General features: G+C 46.7%; 1 protein-coding gene across 6 annotated transcripts in view; it reads right to left on the reverse strand.

The window, feature by feature from the left end:
• LOC103637423 (myosin-17) overlaps window positions 1-19,304 on the reverse strand; it is a 65,397-nt gene that overhangs the window by 33,073 nt on the left and 13,020 nt on the right. For all 6 annotated transcript variants that reach the window (XM_020542474.2, XM_020542471.2, XM_020542473.2 and 3 more), the window contains exons 17-29: window positions 18,376-18,507; window positions 18,182-18,291; window positions 18,039-18,099; window positions 9,623-9,800; window positions 9,318-9,523; window positions 9,041-9,160; window positions 8,872-8,970; window positions 8,516-8,704; window positions 8,146-8,285; window positions 4,479-4,646; window positions 4,095-4,262; window positions 3,597-3,764; window positions 3,277-3,444 (exon numbers count right to left, since the gene is read on the reverse strand). In XM_020542474.2, coding sequence (XP_020398063.1) covers window positions 3,277-3,444; window positions 3,597-3,764; window positions 4,095-4,262; window positions 4,479-4,646; window positions 8,146-8,285; window positions 8,516-8,704; window positions 8,872-8,970; window positions 9,041-9,160; window positions 9,318-9,523; window positions 9,623-9,800; window positions 18,039-18,099; window positions 18,182-18,291; window positions 18,376-18,507 — 1,907 coding nt within the window. The remainder of the gene's footprint in view (window positions 1-3,276; window positions 3,445-3,596; window positions 3,765-4,094; window positions 4,263-4,478; window positions 4,647-8,145; window positions 8,286-8,515; window positions 8,705-8,871; window positions 8,971-9,040; window positions 9,161-9,317; window positions 9,524-9,622; window positions 9,801-18,038; window positions 18,100-18,181; window positions 18,292-18,375; window positions 18,508-19,304) is intronic.

A 19,304-nucleotide genomic window follows, 5' to 3' on the forward strand; every position in this document is an offset into this window, starting at 1 on the left:
GGCTCCTGCCGCTCCTCACCGTCACTCTGTCACCCTCGCCACCGTCGCTGTTGAACATGTGCACCAGGAACGACGCATCATCGATGTGCGAGACGTTCTTCGTGATCAGGCAGCGTGCATCTTATGATTAAAATATAAGGCAAACCTCCGTGTTTTGTTCATGCGGCCCTCTCATCAGGATATCTCAGCAATTATCAGCATTTTAGACATCTTTGGTCATGCTACTGGGTTAAAAACGAACATCTCCAAAAGTTCTGTTACACCCATTCAATGTGGAGCGAATGAGCTGACCACCATTTCTGCCTTATTACCATGTGCTACAAAAAATTTTCCCTGCACTTACTTGGGGATTCCTCTATCAATCCATAGGCTTGCTAACTCTGATCTCCTGCCGCTTGTTGATAAAGTTGCTGATAAACTTCCAGGATGGAAAGCTAATCTTCTCAGCCGGGCTGGTCGTCTTGTCATGGTTAAGACAGTGTTGTCTTCTGTCCCTATCTATCTTATGCTTGCTTTAGAACTCCCTAAATGGGTTTTTAAGGCAATCGATAAGAGGAGACGAGGCTTTCTTTGGAAGGGGCAAGGTGATGCAAATGGAGGTAACTGTCTCGTGTCCTGGGAAGCTGTCCAGCGGCCTCTCAAGTATGGTGGTCTGGGTATTCTCAACCTGGAGATGTTTGGATGGGCCCTACGTGCCAGGTGGCTTTGGTTACAAAAGACTGACGCGTCAAGGCCATGGGCTGGTCTCCCTATCCGAGTGCACCGTAATGCAAAGGCCCTCGTTGATGTGGCTATTACCTCAGTGGTAGGCAGTGGTGAATCTGTGAAGTTCTGGTCTGATCGTTGGCTCCTTGGTAAAACTGTGGCTGAACACTGTCCAACCCTTATCCAAGTGATTTCTAGAAGGGCTTTAAAGCGAAGAACAGTAGCTGAGGGGCTCACAAATCGTCAATGGGTGTCAGATATTCGGGGAGGATTGTCTGTAACGGTCCTAGTAGAGTATCTGCAGCTATGGAACTTGGTTGATGGGGTAGTTCTGCAACCTGACATCGCAGACCAACACATCTGGCGCCTCTCTGCTCATGGTACTTATTGTAGCAAATCGGCCTATGATGCTCTCTTTGTTGGCTCTATCCCTTTTGGCCCTTGGCGACGTGTCTGGAAGACCTGGGCCCCCTTAAGATGCAAATTCTTTGTATGGTTGGCAATCAAAAACAGGGTTTGGACAGCTGATCGACTTGCAAAAAGAGGTCTGCCCCATCCAGTTGCTTGCCCTCTGTGTGATCAGGCTGAGGAAACCATCCAGCATATTCTTGTCTCCTGCGTGTTCGCTCGGCAGATATGGACGTCCATGCTACACAATTTAGGCCTCCTTGCCATTGTGCCTCAGCATGGATGCACTCGTTTCTCAAATTGGTGGTGCCAAAGTATCAAGAAAGTGGAGAAGAGTCTAAGAAAAGGTCTTAATTCCTTGATCATTTTGGTTGCTTGGGAGATTTGGAAGCACCGTAATGCTTGTGTTTTTGAGGGGGTTGTGCCCTGCACCCAGCGAGTTCAGAGTGCTGTGATTGAGGAGGGCAACGTCTGGTGTTTGGCTGGTGCATCAGCTCTGCAGGACCTCCTGCTGCGCCAGCTCCCTAGGGGACCTTAGCAGTTTTCCTGCTGGTAGTCGTTTTTGGTCGGGTTGTTACCTTGTGTGTGTGTGGTGCGTTGTGTTATTGCCGGAGGGGTCTCGGCCTAGGGGCCTTTGTAATTAGGGGTTGACAAGTCTTGTCTCTCCTATGTTCTTTTTTTCTTCTTAATTTAATGACACGCAGCTCTCCTGCGTTTGTTCAAAAAAAAAAAAAAATATTGCCGCACTTTATTTTGTAATTGAACTTTTTATTTTGTGCACTATATTTTGTTATCATATTAAAATCAGTCCAGGCTTTATTAAATTTTGGATCCATCACTGCTCACGATTAAATCCTAAGCTGCTTTACTCTCTCTGAGTCCACCATCTAGCTCAATTAGCTTCGCTTGACAAGAAATTAAATAAGGTTAAAAGCTATAATATTCTTAAAAATTATATTACTAAAAATGTTGTCGCAACTCTCCACCGTCATGCACCTCTATAGCCGGTGGGGCATGGTTGTATTGCTCATTTTCATGTATTTGTGTGTACTAATATTTTATCGAATATTTATGTGCCGACCAGAAAATAATGAAGACGGAAGACATGACAAGCTAGAATAGAGCATGTATTTAAATTTATATTATAAACTACAACTCCACGCTGGAGCTAGAGCCTAGAGCAATCCCAAACACCCCCATAACATGTACATGTGACACATGAAAAGCGGCATGCAACAAGCATCCAAGAGTGAAGAAAAAACACACAAGCTAGTTTTTTCTGACAACTAGCTAGCTAAAATACTAAGGTGATCATGTTTTGTGTGACAATCTAATCGAATGCAACATAGCAAATTTAACCATGTTCAATATCTTCCCTTTTAAGTTATTCTTCATCTCTCTATCTAACTCTCTCATACCACCCTCTGTTCCAAATTATAGATCGTTTTGACTGTCCTAGGCACATGGCTTTTGCTATGCACCTATTACGACTATATCTAATACATAATAACGTTGTGTATATATAAAAGATAAAACAACATGTAAATCAAAACGGAGAGAGGAATATTTTTGTAACTGCTTTACTTATCTCTTGATTTTTTTCTGAAAATTATTTAGCAAAATGTTTTTCTTGGTAAAGAAATAGACTATAGACTTTTTTCTCTCGAAAAGCGCATGAGAACTGCACCCCATTATATTAAGCAGAGAAGGTTACAAGGGGCAAGAAATAGACTATAGACTTACAGGGCAATAGTGCTTATCCATAAAGGCATGTACAGTGGTGTTTAATGTGGGGGCTCTTAAGGTGTTTTAGGGGGTTATTTGCAAAAAAATCTTAGAGCCGTCTCTCCGTGAAGAGACGCCTCTGGCTCGTAAACCAAGTAACAACAGACGCCTCACTTCCCACTGTACGAATTTGTCGTCTGTTCTATCGATCTGATGCTATACAAATACATTTAATTCTGTATTTATTAACAGACTACGTTTAGAGACACTTCATTGTACAATAGAGTCTCTTAGTTGTCTCCTGTGCTTGGAGAACCGTTTTGGTGTCTCTCCAGTGTACATGCCCTAAGAGTTCATAACATGATGTGTGATTTGGCAGAAGGATAACTAGGCAATTGAGACATCACACAGGATATCAATTTAAGGTAAGAATGGAACCTCTGCAAAGAATCTTGAAGAAGCCCATTTCTGGCATCAGCATCTTCAAGCTTCCTTTGCAGCTCTCCTATTTCACCCTGAGATTCAGCTAGTTGTTTCATGATTGCATCCTTTTGCTGCCTTTCAGATCTCAACGAAGTTTCCAGTGCTGCCATATTTTCTTCATTTCTAAACCATTGGGGAACAAAAGATAAGTTGAGAGAATAGTGACATGTAGATTTATTTATTAACAGCAAGATCATGACTGCGGAATCAGGAATTAAATCAGAAATGAACCGCATCAAGCATTTTTAAGGCAAGTTAAACATTAAGCAACAGACCTTTGGACAGTTTCTTGGAAGTGAGCAATGTCTTTCTCAGCAACTTCAATTTTCATTAGTAAGTCCTTGTTTCTATCCTCAGATTCATTGAGCGATTTCTTAGTTGCTTCACTTTCTAGCCTTTCTGTTGTCAATAGAGCATCCTTCTCTCCTAACCTTTCTTCAAGGCTATGTCCACCCATCAAAGAAAGAAATAACTATTAGTCTAACAAAAAGTGAGGGGTTAATCCTTCCCCCTTATCCATGCAAATAGATCCATACATTGTACTTTTATAGTTTATTGACTCAAAGTATATTTTGTATTTTCTTGATAATATATTCTTACAGCATGCTCTCTCTTGATGCATCCCCACAAAGAAAAAAGGAATTAACAGAGTTTTTATTAAAATATTAAATATATAGTTTCAAAGGAAACATCACATAACAAATTTGCTCAAAAAAATGCAATGCATTATCACACGAAGTTAGAACTCTTGAAAAGGGGAAGAAAAGAAAAACCTTTGTATACTAGTCTGAAGCAGGGTGGATTTTTCATCAGTGTCCCCAACTTCTCTTTGAAGTTCTTCAATCTTTTCTCGCGCTTCATCTAATTCTATCAAATTTGCCTGATGCCGTTGCTTCTCAAATGTTAGTGAAGATTCCAAATTTTTTGTAGCTTCTTCAAATCTGCATTCAACCACAAGATACAAACTATGTGGAACACATATAGAAATATGAAAAGATTAAAACTGTACAGCTCACAATAATTAATGCCACTGTGTTATTGGGCCATTATTTGCTCTTAAAGAGTAGCTATGACCTTATAAATATGCAAATTAGGGATTATTGATGACACTACAATTTGCAGAGTTGGCCACATTACTTTCTGGAATAAACACTAACCTTTGAGCAGCTTCATGGAGGAGATCATTTTGTTTCACAGCATCTTCGAGCTTGCTTACCAATGCTTCACTTCTTGCTTGAGATTCAGCAACTGCAGCATTAGCTGCTTCATTTTGTTGTCTTTCTGTTAGCAAAAGGGCCTCATATTCACTTACAGTCCCTTCTAGTCTGCACCGATACAGAAAAGGAGACTTTGAATTATCAGAGTAATGCCTAAAATGCAGAAATTTACCACCTATCGGATCCAGAAATTGTGACAACTTCCGGAGCAAAACCTAAGGAGTGGATCTAGGAAAGGCAATCAGTTGTTCAAATTAACAAAATCCCAATCGTTTCAAATCACAACATACATTGTATAGTACCCCTACAAATAAAATTCTAGACCTGCAACCATCATATTAGTTCAATTCTTGGCCCCAAATGAATAAATTGTGTACCATGCAAATAAAATCCACCAGTCACATGAAATAATACAAGAACGGGGAAATTTATGTGCTTGTTATCTCTATTTTTTTTTCTCGAACACGCAGGAGAGCTGTGTATCATTATATTAAAAGGAGAAAGAAACACGCAGGAGAGCTGGTCATCTGAATGAGCTTGTCTCCCCAAATCAGAGTGCCTTCATCAAAGGCAGATTTATACAGGACAATTTTATGTTAGTGCAGCAAACTTCAAGATTTTTACATCAGCAAAATAAGGCATGTCTTCTTTTTAAGCTCGACATCACAAAAGCCTTTGACTCGGTTTCATGGCCTTTTCTGATTGAGGTGCTGCAGGCTTTGGGTTTTGGCCAAATCTGGAGAAATATAATTTGTGGGTTACTTGGTTCCTCAACTACTCAAGTGCTGCTCAATGGGTGCCCTGGCAGTAAAATCCAACATAGAAGGGGGCTCAGGCAAGGGGATCCCCTCTCCCCCATGTTATTTATTTTAGTCATGGATGTCCTTTGCCTTCTATTTGCCAAAGCTGAAGAGACAGGGTTGCTGCAACAATTGTCCAACAGAAAGAATCTTCATAGAATTTCTATTTATGCTGACGATGTGGCCCTCTTCCTGCTCCCAACTCAGAATGACATTTCCACTACTCTGGACATTCTCAACATCTTTGGGAATGCCTCAGGTCTACACAACAATGTGCAGAAATCCAGTATTTATCCTATCAGATGTTCGGAGCAGACCATCCTGGAGGTTCAAAGCTTGTTACCTTGTGGGGTGGAGTCCCTACCCTGCAAATACTTGGGTCTCCCTCTTTCTCTACACAAACTAACCAAACAGCAGCTCATGCCCTTTATTGAGAAAATTGCAGATCTTCTCCCAAGCTGGAAGGCAGAGTTGTTGAACAAAGCTGGCAGAAGAATTCTAGTGCAGCATGTCCTAACTAGTATGACAATCTATACTGCAATGGCTATTGATTTTCCTAAGTGGGCTTTGAATGCAATTGATAAAATTAGAAGGGGATTCTTATGGAGAGGCAGAAAGGATGCTAAAGGAGGTCACTGTATGGTAGCCTGGGAAAAGGTTTGTAGGCCTCTACATATGGGAGGCCTCGGGATTTCTAACCTGACTAAGCTTTGTTGGGCTCTCAGAATGAGGTGGTTGTGGCTGCAAAAAACTGATTCTTCGAGGCCATGGGTGGACCTACCCATTCAGGTCTCAAGTATTGCCAGGTCCTTCTTCTCTGCAGTATTGATGTCAGAGGTTGGCAATGGTGCGAATACTCTTTTTTGGGTGGATAAATGGATTAATGGGAAAAAGGTAGCTGATATAGCACCAAGATTGTTCTGCACCATATCAAAAAGAATTGCCAATAAAAGAACAGTGCAAGAGGCAATGGACAATAGGAGATGGATTAGTGATATTAGGGGCGCTCTCTCAGCAGGGGCCTTGATTGATTTTTTGCATCTCTGGGAAGCTTTAACGGATTTCCAACTGCATCCTGATATTGAAGACAGACACATTTTTACCATAGCGCCAGATGGTAACTACTCAGCAAAAGTTGCTTATGAAGGGCTCTTCCAGGGATCGTGCTCCTTTCTTCACCACAAAAGAATCTGGAAATCCTGGATGCCACCCAAGTGTCATTTCTTCCTGTGGCTGGTGGCACATGATAAATGCTGGACTGCTGATAGGCTGCAGAAAAGAGGCATGAACCATCCGGCTAGGTGCCCTCTTTGTGATCAAGAACCTGAAAGCATTAATCACCTGCTGGTTTCCTGTGTGTTCTCAAGAGTTTTCTGGTATAGGCTTTTGAGAAAGTTTGGGTTACACAGCTTATCCCCTCAGCAAGTGGAGCCTTCCTTCCTTGGTTGGTGGGAGAATTCCTCGGCTCAGGTCCTCAACATGAGAAAGAAAGGACTGGACTCCCTTGTTGCTTTAGGGGCCTGGATGATCTGGAATCATAGGAACAAGGTGGTGTTCGATGGAAGGACCCCCTCTATCTCCTTCCTTCTTCAAGCTGCTGAGGATGAACAGGAGACGTGGCGGCTGGCTGGTGCCAAGGGGCTTTCCTTTTTGGCCAGCCAAACTACCTAGCTCCTAGGGCTGTAGTGTTTTTTGTCCAGTTTTATGGATAGCTTTGTGTATGCTTGTTTCTGGCCTCCATAAGGAGTGCTTGTACCTGGGTCATTATGGCCCTTTATTTTCCCTCTACTTTAATATATGGGTGCGCAGTCCTCCTGCGCTCTTTCGAAAAAAAAAGGTCCAAAATAGACCGGAGTACAAGAGACGCCTTACAACGGTCTAAAGGTAACAAACATAAACCGATCCACCTATAAAGCTCTAATCCACATCTGAGAGGGAGGAAGCAAGGGAGGACAGCCCCTTGGCCCCAGCAGACTCCCACAGACGGTGCTTGTCCCCAACTTGAATTAAGAAATTAGCAATATTAGGGAAAAGACCATCAAAGATGCATGTGTTTTTCTATGATTCCATAAGGCCCAAGCACCTAGCACAATAAGAGAGTTTAGGCCATCTCTGAAGGGACCCTGAATAGCTTCATTTGCTTCATGCCACCATTCCATGAAATTTATATTAGATGATTGCGGTGCCAAAACTTGCAGCCCGAATTGCCTAAGCAGGAGGAACCAACATTCCCTAGAGAAGACACAAGTCACAATCATTACCTATGAATCTCTAATCATGGCTCCTTAAACAACAATGACAAGGGAACACCCCTTCAACAAAGGTAAGAAGTTTTTTTTCCAATTCATGACAGTTCTAAGTTCAAATCTCAGTTAGGCAACAAACTAATTTTGAACTCCACTAGGGTAGTGGATATGTTTGAGTGTTTGACTGCTAATGCTGCTGCTATAATGATTTCCATTCCAAGTTTCCAACTCATTTAAGCCTGCCTAGGGCTTTGTACCTTGGTCCATTTTGGACCTTTTTTCTTCTCTAATTAAATGATGCGCAGTTCTCCTGCGCTTTCGGAAAAAAAATAATGATTTCCATTCCAAGTTTCCAACACTGCTAGAACCTGAATACTGTTTTTTTCTCGAAAATGCAGGAGGGCTGCACATCATTAAATTAAGACAGAGTTTCAGGTCCTAGAGGACCAGTACTAAATTACATTTCAAAAAAAAAAGAACCTGAATCCTGAATCCATGTGGACCAGCTCTGCATAAGGGTCAAGAAATAATGTCATGAAGTCAGGAAATAAAGCAACAAACCTCTGTACAGTATCACTAAATTGTTTGATCTTTTCATCCGCATCACTGATTTTCTTATTTAACTCTTCATTTGTTTCTAGAGCATTAGCATGCACTTTCTTCATTACATCATTCTCCTCTCGTTCAGCTACTAGCAGGGCCTGTAATAATAGCATGCACCAATTGTCAAACATTCTTGGCAATGTCTAACATGCTAAGTTTAGAGTACAACTTAATTAAATTCTAAGAGAAATGTTATGTTAGCATACTATTGAGTGTATGACCTTAAGATTATCCATTTGATAAAACAGAATAAGGTTAGTCCTTGTTTCAATCCTTATGCTTGTAGATCAGTTGCAACAAAGCAGAATATTATGGATGAAGAACGTACATTTAGGCCCTCGATTTCAGTAGTCAATAAACTGATCTTTTCTCTTTCTTGAGTTAGAGCTTCTTCAACAGCCTTTTTTGCTGATTCCTGTTCCTGCATCGCTTTGACTTCTTCTACCTGCTGCTCCATCTCATAAAGAGCTTCTTTCAATTTGGAAACTTCTTCTGCTTTGGACTTCTCAAAATCAGCCTGTAAATTGAATATACACATGACTATGATCCATAGATGCTGTCTATAAGCATGAAAACTGCAGTTGCACCATGTGCCAATACAGGATGCAACATAATGTACTTCTTGGTTCAAATAATAGGCACATATAACAAGTATTTAAATACTGTTCAAGACCAAGTATTGACCCTCAGTTTCTTCTCTCGGCCTAGGCAACTTTTTAGCTCTTCCACATATTCCTCAAGTTTCTCTTTGGCCACCTTTAGAGCTTGTGTATCTCTTGCAGCCTAGGAAACGCACAAACCATAACGAGCTTAGGATAAATTTTACAGAATGAATACCATAGGTTGCAAGTACCATTTTGAGCTTCCTCAGCTCCTTCCTAGCAACACTTCTTCGCCAAGCACACTGATATGTTAGTGCAGCTCTCTTCAATTTCATAAAATTTGAGTAATCTCTGTGGCATCGCCACTGGGACTGCAGGAAAGAAGTCGCATAGTGATGGTCTAAACAGAAGCAAAAAGAAAATAGAGAAAAACGAGAACACATAATAGCGACATCCAACAGGAGATTAATATCCATCTGCAGTATAATAAGTAAAAATAGCTGCAAAATGCTATAAGTGCTATCCTACCTGGATATGGACTGAAGCTTTATTTCTCTTTCTAAAGGTGAATTCATTACGAGCTGCCATGGCCCTTAGCCCGGCCTGCAATGTAATGGCTGACAACCGCATTTGGTAATAAGTTTTCCAGGCAAAATACCATCGGGCGTTTTTCTGAATTCTCAAAACTGCTGTTTGTTGTCTCAGCAACTCATGTTGCTTACAAGCCAATCTTGCTGTAATTGAAAATAGAGATCTTAGTATATGTACAAGGCTCTCCACTATGGCTCCATGAGCATGCAATTTACATCAAGTGCTATACGGAAAGAGTTTACCTCTAACGAAAGATTGTAAACAAATAGATGTGTCCCGTAGTACTAGGAATTGCTCACGAGCAACATGAGTACGAAATTGACTCTGAAGGCCTCTTGCTGCACTGTTTCGCATCTCTGTTCTTCTGCCATCCAGTTCAGCCATTTGACCAGCCCTCAGGAACACCTTAGTTCTTCCTATCTGTTGCTCAGAACATATTTTACAAAATGAGAGCAATGAGTATATAAAATTAAAATACAACTTTATATGATACTAAGATAAAATATTTTGTGACTCAAATGTAAGAAGAGATAATCTTAAACAAGAAAGTGAAACAAAGGTTACATAATGCCTTGCAGTGGCCACTGCCTAAACCACAATCATTATTACATCTTTTACAAACACCATTACTCCATTCCAACCACAATAAACCCCACCAAGAACCAATGCTTTATTTAAAGCCAGGGGCAGACCTAGGGCCTGGTGACCCTGAGTGGTGGCACCGAAGCCGGGCACTGGGGCCTCCATCGCAGCACAAAGTTAGACCCTCGCCGGACATTGAGTTCTTGGATCCGCCACTGCTTAAAGGCTCGTGAGTTCTTTGTGGTAAGCTGGTGATTAACCAGGATTTTAAGTTTTACCAATTAGTGAACTCAGTGCCTTATTCTTTGAATTTTTTTGGGCAATTCATGTGGTCTACATACAACAACAATAAAATGTATTTTAGTTCGAATCAATTGAACTTACCAGCTTAGAACATAACATACCCTAGAGCTCTACTGAAACCCAAACAACATGCCATTTTGTTCTCCTAACAAACAACTCCCCCCCCCCCCACCCCCAACACAGACACAAAAGGCCACCAAATTTTTAATATAGGCCATTCCACCTCATGACCTGGCCATTTATTCTCATGGAAACATGGTTACACCCATTTCAGGTAGGGTTTTACTGGCCATGTTATAAAACATATTTAAGTTTATGTATCTTGCACCCTAAAAGGGGAGCCTTGGCGTAGTGGTAAAGCTTTTGTCTTGTGACCATGAGATTTTAGGTTCGAGTCGTGGAAACAGACTCTTGCAAATGCAGGGAAAAGCTGTGTACTATAGACCCAAATGGGTCCGACACTTTCCCGGACCCCACGCAAGCAGGAGCACATGCACTGGGCTGCCCTTTTATGTATCTTGCACCCTCTCAATAAGGAATAACTTCCCAGACTTTATTTTTTTTCTCGAACACGCAGGAGTTATATTAAGAAAGGAAGAAAGGTCCAAAAATAGACCAAGTACAACTAGAAATAAAAATACACAGGAAAGGCACCCTATGGTGGCCGTAACTTAGAATACATGAAAGCATCCATGAGAAAACACCTAATAAGGCCACAAACTACACAGACCCGATGCACCGGCTCTGCACCAGACAGCAGCTTCATCTTTGATGTTCTGGGGCACCACCGAGACACTTGGAGCGATGCCATCAAAGACACAAGCATTTCTATGCTTCCAAATCCACCAAGCAACCAGGGCGACAAGGGAATTGAACCCCTTCTTATTATGATGCAACACCTTCTGCTCCGATTTGCTCCACCACCCTTGCAATGTGCTATCCATAGGGCTTGGAGCGAACTGCTACAAATTCACCAAGCTTAGAACGGTGTACCATATATTTCGGGCAAACACACACTGGATCAACAGGTGATGAATGTTTTCCTCTTCTTGGTCACAAAGAGGGCAGCAAACCGGATGCTCCAGGCCCCTTTTGGCCAATCTGTCAGCCGTCCAACACCTATTCAATGTAGTCAGCCATAAGAAAAAACGACATCTCGGGGAGCCCAACTATGCCAAATCCGATCAGATGGTTCAAACTGCACACTACCCATGAATAATGCATGGTACGCCGATTTAGAGTAGACACCTGAAGCCGTATGTACCCAGGAGTGCAGGTCAGATGTCACAAGAGATAGCTGAAAACCATCAAGAAACTCCCAGAGCCATAAGTACTCCCTAAGCACCTGAACGGACAGCTGTCCCTGGATGTCATGAACCCATTGGAAATTGGATAGAGCCTCTTGCACTGAACATTTAGCAACCGTTCGTCGTGGCACTGCAGCCACCAAAGAAGGAGCTAGAAAAGCAATACTTTGCCCCTGTATCCATCTATCAGTCCAAAAGAGAGTATTTGCACCACTTCCAACAACCATAACAACTGAACCAGCAAAAAGAGCAGCTGCACACAGGTGCACCTGAAGCTGTAGCTCCTTCCAATGACCATCAGTCATTGTCTTTTTCTTCCATAACCATCTCAAGGTCAAGGACCGACCCAAGAATTCTAAATTATGAATGCGAAGCCCACCTAGATCAAGCGGCCTGCAAACACGTTCCCAACCAACAAGACAGTGACCCCCAACGACATTTTTCTGGCCCTTCCAAAGAAATCCCCTTCTAATTTTATCAATGGACTTGATGACCCATTTAGGATAGTGTAAGGCGATGAAATGGTAAATAGGGATCACAGTAAGCACCGATTTGACTAAGGTGGCTCTTCCAGCTGGGTGGTGTGGGAAACCCTAACCCTGGAATAGGGTGGGGTGATGTATTAATAGACTAGAAGTGTTGGGCCAAGCCCATTACAGAGGAGGCGAGAGGGTAATTACATAGGAAGAGCCCCAAACCCTAATAGGTATGCTAACACCACCCCCCCGGTAGTCGCAACTCAATCCTGTACAAATGTTGAGACTGGACCGAAAGTCTAGGAATACACTCGACGGCAGCCCCTTGGTGAAGATGTCGGCGAACTGCAGCGTTGTGGGGACGCTGAGGACCCGAACGTCACCTACAGCGACACGCTCCCGGACGAAGTGTGGGTCGATCTCCACATGCTTCGTGCGCTGATGTTGCACGGGATTGGTGGAGAGGTAGACGGTGCTGACGTTGTCGCAGTAGACGAGGGTGGCGCGCTGAAGGGGGCTGTGGAGCTCGTGGAGGAGCTAGCGCATCCAGGAGGCCTCTGCCACGCCGTTGGCAACAGCGCGGTACTCGACCTCTACGCTGGAGCGGGAGACGACGGGCTGCCGCTTGGCGGTCCAGGAGACGAGGTTGGCGCCCAGAAACACGACATAGCCAGAGGTGGACCGGCGCGTGTCGGGGCAGCCGCCCCAGTCAGCGTCGGTGTAGACCACAAGCTCCGACGTTGAGGATGGTCGAAGGAGGAGGTCGTGGTCGAGGGAGCCGCGGAGGTAGCGCAAGATCCGCTTGAGAGCGGTGAGATGGGGCTCCCGTGGGGTGTGCATATGGAGGCACACCTGCTAGATGGCGTAAGCGATGTCGGTACGAGAGAAGGTAAGGTACTGGAGCGTGCCTGTCAAGCTCCGGTAAGATGTCGCGTCGGCGACCGGGGGCCCATCGTACTCAGAGTGCTTCGCCTGAGTGTCGACAGGCGTAGAGTAGGGCTTGCAGTCAGACATGCCAACCCGCTATAGGATGTCGAGGGCGTACTGGCGCTGGTGCATGAAGAGACCCTGGGGCCGGCATTCGGCGGTGATGTCGAGGAAGTGATGGAGAGGCCCCAGGTCCTTCATCGCAAACTCCCGCTGGAGGGCGATGATCGTACGCTATAGGAGATCAGTTGTGGATGCCATGAGCACAATGTCGTCGACGTATAGGAGGAGTTAGATGATGTCCTCACCACGCCGGTAGATGAAGAGTGACGTATCCGACTTGGCCTCGACGAAGCCGATGGAGGCCAAGTAGGAGGCGAAGCGGTTGTACCAGGCCTGCGGTGCCTGTTTGAGGCCGTAGAGGGAGCGGTCCAGCCGGCAGAACAGGTCCGGATGCGGGACGTCAACGAAGCCGATGGGCTGGCTGCAGTAGACAGTCTCCGTCAGAGTGCCATGGAGGAAGGCGTTCTTGACGTCGAGCTGATGGATCACCCAGTTCCGGGAGAGGGCAAGGGATTGGATGGCGCGAACAAGGGCGAACTTGACGACGGGGCTGATGGTCTCGTCATAGTCCACTATGGGGCGCTGGGTGAAACCTCGAAGGACCCAGCGGGCCTTATAGCGGTCGTGGGAACCGTCCGAAGTCAGCATGTGGCGAAAGAGCCACTTGACGGTGACCACATTAGTGCCAGGAGGACGCGGCACCAGGTCCCAGGTATGGTTGGCCAGAAGGGCCGCGTACTCCTCCATGGCCCGACGCCAGTGAGGGTCAGCGAGGGTGGTGCAAACGGAGGAGGGAACCAGAGAGGCGTCCGGTGGAGTAGTGGTCATATCAGCGGTCAGGATCAACCTGTCGACTGGCCAAAGGACACCTGCGGCGCAGCGAGTCAACATCGGGTGGATGTGCCTGGGGTCGCGGTGAATGGCGACCGGGTGGTACACCGACGGCTCAGAGCGAGGCGCCAGGACGGCGAAGGCCGCGGGCGTGGTCGACTTGCGGCGATGATAGACGATGGCGGGGTTGGCGAATCGGCTCGCGCTCGTTGAGGGCCCTAGGTCCGTGGGTGCCGAGAGAGGAGCGCTCCTGCGACGATGGTAGACGAGGACGAGGTTAGCGAAGCGAGCGCCGCTCGTCGACGGGGCCGGAGTCGCCAGGGCCGCGCGTGGCGTGGGCGGGGTCGTCGGGGCCGTGTGTGGCGCAGGCGGGGTCGATGGGGCCGTGCGTGGCGCAGGCGACGTGGCCGCATGTGGTGTGGGTAGAAGTGCGAGCGGCAGCGTCGAAGCCACATGTGGAGGCCAGGGACGGAGGGCGATGATGTCGTGGAGGACGTGGTCGGCGAGGGCATAGCACCGCAGGGTGAGGAAGACCTGCCCTCGCCAGCGAGGGTACTGGGAGGATGCCAGGTCCAGCACGATGGATAGAGGCACGCGTGGAGAGCGGCGATGTGGTCGACGTCGAGCCCAGAGGCGTGGCGAGCCTCTAGGGTGGGCGGAGGTGTCTCATGGGCGACCGGAGGAGGGTCGATGATGAGACGTTGTGCGGTGGCCATCTGGGCAGTCAGGCCGGCGCCCAAGGCACGCTCCTGCTCCAGTGCGCGGGACGCGGCGCGCTCGCACTCCTGCGAGGCGGCCACGACAGCCCTGAATGGTGGTGATGGCAGATGCCAGCGCCGAGTCGGTAGAGGGCGTCGGGGAAGCCCAGGTGGCGTCGGCAACGAGCGAACGAGTGGTGGAGAACCCAGGGGGCGGCTACCTGGGGAGGCGGGTCAGCAAGAGAATACCGAAAAGGGCGCCTGTGCACGTCGAGTAGCCCGGTAGGCCAAGCCTGGAGGGGATGAGGCTGGTTGCACACGCGCTGGCGACGGCAGTGGCGGCGGCCGTGCTAGGCAAGCGGAAGCCGAGCTCGGAGTCGACTGGGAGGGCCAGGCCGGTGCCGGAGGCAGCGGCGGCGGTGGCGGCCGTGGTGGTCTGCATGGTTGTGCACGTCGGGTAGCCTGGTAGGCCAAGCCCAAAGGGGATGAGGCCAGTTGCACACGCGTTGGCTGCGGCAGTGGCAGCGGACGCGCTAGGCAAGGGGAAGCCGAGCTCGGAGTCGACGGGGAGGGTCGGGCCGGTGCCGGAGGCGGCCGTGGTGGTCTGCATGGCGGCGGTTGCAGGCGGGGGGAGGGACGCCATGGAGCACAGGGAGCAGAGGACGCGACCAAAGAAGGCAAGGGCGGGGCCAACGGCAGCCTGCGCAGTGGGCGGGCCTGACGACAGCGGAGGCGCCGAAGGTGGAGGGCGCGACCAGAGAGGGGTGGGCCCGACGACGGCGGGCGCAGCCGAAGCAGAGAGGGGAGGGGCCGACGGCAGCCTGCGCAGGGGAGACTGGCGGTGGGCCGGCGGCGGCCGGGTGGGAGGGGGAGGGGGAAAATCCTAGCTTTGATACCATGTGGGAAACCCTAACCCTGAAATAGGGTGGGGTGATGTATTAATAGACTAGGAGTGTTGGGCCAGGCCCATTACAGCGGGGGCGAGAGGGTAATTACATAGGGAGAGCCCCAAACCCTAATAGTTACGCTAACAGGTGGATCAAGGCAGCTTTCCAACCCGGGAGACGGTCAGCAATCTTACCGATGAGGGAAATAATATCAGCCTTAGTGATCTTCCGCACTGAGAGTGGTAACCCAAGGTAATTGCAAGGGAAGTGTACCACAATACAAGGCAGCAATTCTTGTTCCGTTGATAAATCTTGCTCTTTACAATGCATAGGAGTGACAGAGCATTTACTTATGTTGGTCACAAGTCCTGCGGCTACGCCAAAGGTTCTTAAAATCTCCTTCAACAAGTTTAACTCCTCCACACAAGGCTTAAGATAAAGGACGACATCATCAGCATAGAGAGAAATTCTTTTCGCCCCTCCCCTCCTAAGGAGAGGCTGCAAAAGACCTTGCTCAATAGCCTTCATGACCAAAGAATTAAGGACATCCATCACTAGGATGAAAAGCATGGGGGATAGGGGTCTCCCTGCCTGAGACCCTTTTGGTGGCAAATCAGGTCCCCCGATTCACCATTGACAAGCACCATGGTGGAAGACGATCTGAGGAGCTTGCAAAGGATATTACACCACGCAGGACAAACCAAGGTATCTCAGTACTTCCAGAAGAAAGGGCCACGAAATAGAGTCAAAAGCCTTGCTTATGTCAAGTTTGATTAGGATACGAGGTTCCTTCTGGATGTGGAGAGCTTTAGCAGTTTGTTGCACAAGAATAAAATTGCCGTGAATGCACTTGCCTTTCATAAAGGCACTCTAATTTTCAGAAACCAACTGATAGAGCTTGGGCGCCAACCGGGAAGCCAACAACTTGGTTACAATCTTGGCAAAACTATGAATCAAGCTAATAGGACGATAATCCTTGACAGCCATCGCCTCAATAAATTTCGGCAAGAGAATTACAGAAGCTGAATTAAGCAAATAAAGCTTGTTGTCATCCCCTTGCATCAGCCTTCCAATAGCAGCCATAGAATCCGATTTGATGATCTGCCAAGCCACCTTGTAGAATCTCCATCACCGGAGCTGCTCCTGTCCTCGTCGGCGTTGCAGACCAGTTGCCATCGGGTCCCAGCACGTCGCCACCCACCCCTATAGTCAGTCCCTCTGCCACCGGCGTTGGCAGGGCACCAGGCCTGGCCGCGACAACCCCAATCTCCACTAGCATGGCCGCAACGACCCCAATCTCCACTGGCCTGGTCACGCCGCCGCCTACCCCTGCTTCTACTCCTTCCGCCGCCGACGTTGGCAGGACGCCAGACCTAGTCATTGAGCCCAAGTCAGACACCACCCTATTATATACGATACGGTGGTGACACCGTTTACCTCCTCTTGTACATTGATGACATTTTGTCCACTACTACTTCATCCCTCTTGCACCAGATGATTACAGCCCTTCATCACAAGTTTGCGATGAAGGATATGGGCTCTCTCCATCACTTCTTGGGTATTGTTGCCATGCACCGCTCTGATCCCCTGTTACTTCAACGACGTTCTTACACCTTTGATATCTGGAACGTGCTGGCAAGGTGGACTGCAAACTATGTGTGACTCTGGTGATGGCACTCGGGTCAGTGATCCTACTACCTACGGAAGCCTTGCATGCGCTCTTCAATATCTTACCTTCACCAAGCTGGCATCTCCTATGTTGTCCAACAGGTATACCTTCACATGCATGATCTATGAGAGCCGCACTTGACAGGCGTCAAGTGAATCCTCTGATACCTTTATGGTACTCTCGACTATGGGCTTCTTCGGCGCTCATCTACCCACCAATGTCGTCTACACCGATGATGACTAGGCGAGGTGTCCGGACACTCGTTCATCCACCTTTAGCTGTGTTGTCATCCTTGGGGACAACCGCATCTCTTGGTCCTCCAAGCGCCAGCTCATGGTCTCCCTTCCAGTGCCATGGCTGAGTACCGCGTCGTCGCTAATAGCATGGTTGAGGCGTATTGGCTCCGTTAGCTCCTTCACCAGCTCCAACCCGCTCACCAGGAGCACACTCATCTAATGTGACAACGTCAACATCGTCTACCTCTTCGTCAACCTGGTCTAGCACCAGCGCACAAAACATGTTGAGAATGATCTTCACGTCGTACGTGAGCGTGGGGCGATCAGGGATATTTGTGTCCTCCACGTCCTGACGACCTCGCATTTTGTTGACACCTTCACCAAGGGACTTCCATTCTCGTTGTTCTTGGAGTTTCAGTCCAGTCTCAACATATGTTGTGGCTAGAGTTTCAACAACGGGAGGGTGTTAGATTGTGCATTAGACCTTTAGTGTGTGGCTGCTATTACTGTGTGGCTGTGAGTGTTATGGATCTAGAGCCCAGTCCATGTATAGCCTATTAGGGTTAGGGGGGAACCCTAGGTAGGCTTATATATATTGTAAAGCCTACCACCAATTAGGAAATCTAAATACTCTCTTCCAATACATGTTGAGGAGATTGGTAAGTGAAGTGTTTTTCACCTGATAACCCTGTAGTCCCATTTTGTCCAAAATCTTTTGACATGAGACTTTTTCATCATTTCTATCAGAGAAGAACGTGGTCATAATTACATAATAGAAATAGAGAGGGTGGAGGCAATCCATTGTGGAACAATAATACTTACTTCTCTTTCAAAATTTCAGGAGCAAGAACACAAAAGCGATGTAGAAAATCATGAAATTGTTTCCTTGTGGGATAACCAGCACAGCTGATTCTAATGGCTTCAAGAACACCCTATTAGGATGGCATCATTAGCAAACTGCATCATAAAACGAGCAACTAAAAATTTGGCAAAGATGTATGGGATATTTTCCTTACAGAGCATCGAAGCTGCTGTAGAACATTGGTATTCTCAAAAATGCCAGGCTTAAGGACACTATTTGGTTTTATACATCTAATATAATGTGGCTCTGTAGAGCTTAAAGTCTCCATGAGCTCGTGAAGTTGCATCTGCAAATTACATTTAGTAATCAGAATCAAATACAGACAACACAGAGACAATGACACCACACCAAAGATTTCATAAGAATCAGATCCCTATTTTTTTCTCGAATATGCAGGATAGTTGTATATCATTACATTCAAAAGAACACAAAGCATACAGTGCACCGAAAACACACACACGTCAGGACTTATTTACTAGGAAATTGAATACCTGTTATTTTGATTTTGTCAAATAAAAACTCGATCTGCGGGGGTAAGACAGCCCTCGGGCATTATATTAAGAAGATCTCACGCAGGTCGAGAAAACCTCCAAACCCCTACCCCACCCATACACGGTGACACCGTAGCCCATGTGAGAAACGACCGTGACCGGAACCGAGCCTCAGACCTATGCTTTGTCGTGGAACGACGAGGTTTTTTTTTTAACCACAACCTAAAATTCACTCCCACGGAGAGTCTAACTCAGGACCTGAGAAGTGCTACTCAGACCACCTAACCAACTCAGCTAGAGACCCTTTTACGATTTTGTCAAATAGGCTCCTAAAGTTCAATTAAGTGACCCGGCTAGCCGGATTTGTGCTAGCGTGGTGTGTTTGGTCGTGTTTTTCTTTGTGTAAGAGGTGATCGCTAGTGTGTCTGTTTCTGCCTCCTAGGGTTTTTGTACTCCGGTCCATTTTGGACCTTTCTCTCCTTCTTAATATAATGATGCGCTATGCGCAGCTCTCCTGCACGTTCGAGAAAAAAAGTATCAAAGAAACAAGGTCCAAAGTACAAAACGTTATAAAATCCACTAAAACAGATTT

Source organism: Zea mays, chromosome 8, assembly GCF_902167145.1.
Source record: "Zea mays cultivar B73 chromosome 8, Zm-B73-REFERENCE-NAM-5.0, whole genome shotgun sequence".
Taxonomy (NCBI): domain Eukaryota; kingdom Viridiplantae; phylum Streptophyta; class Magnoliopsida; order Poales; family Poaceae; genus Zea; species Zea mays.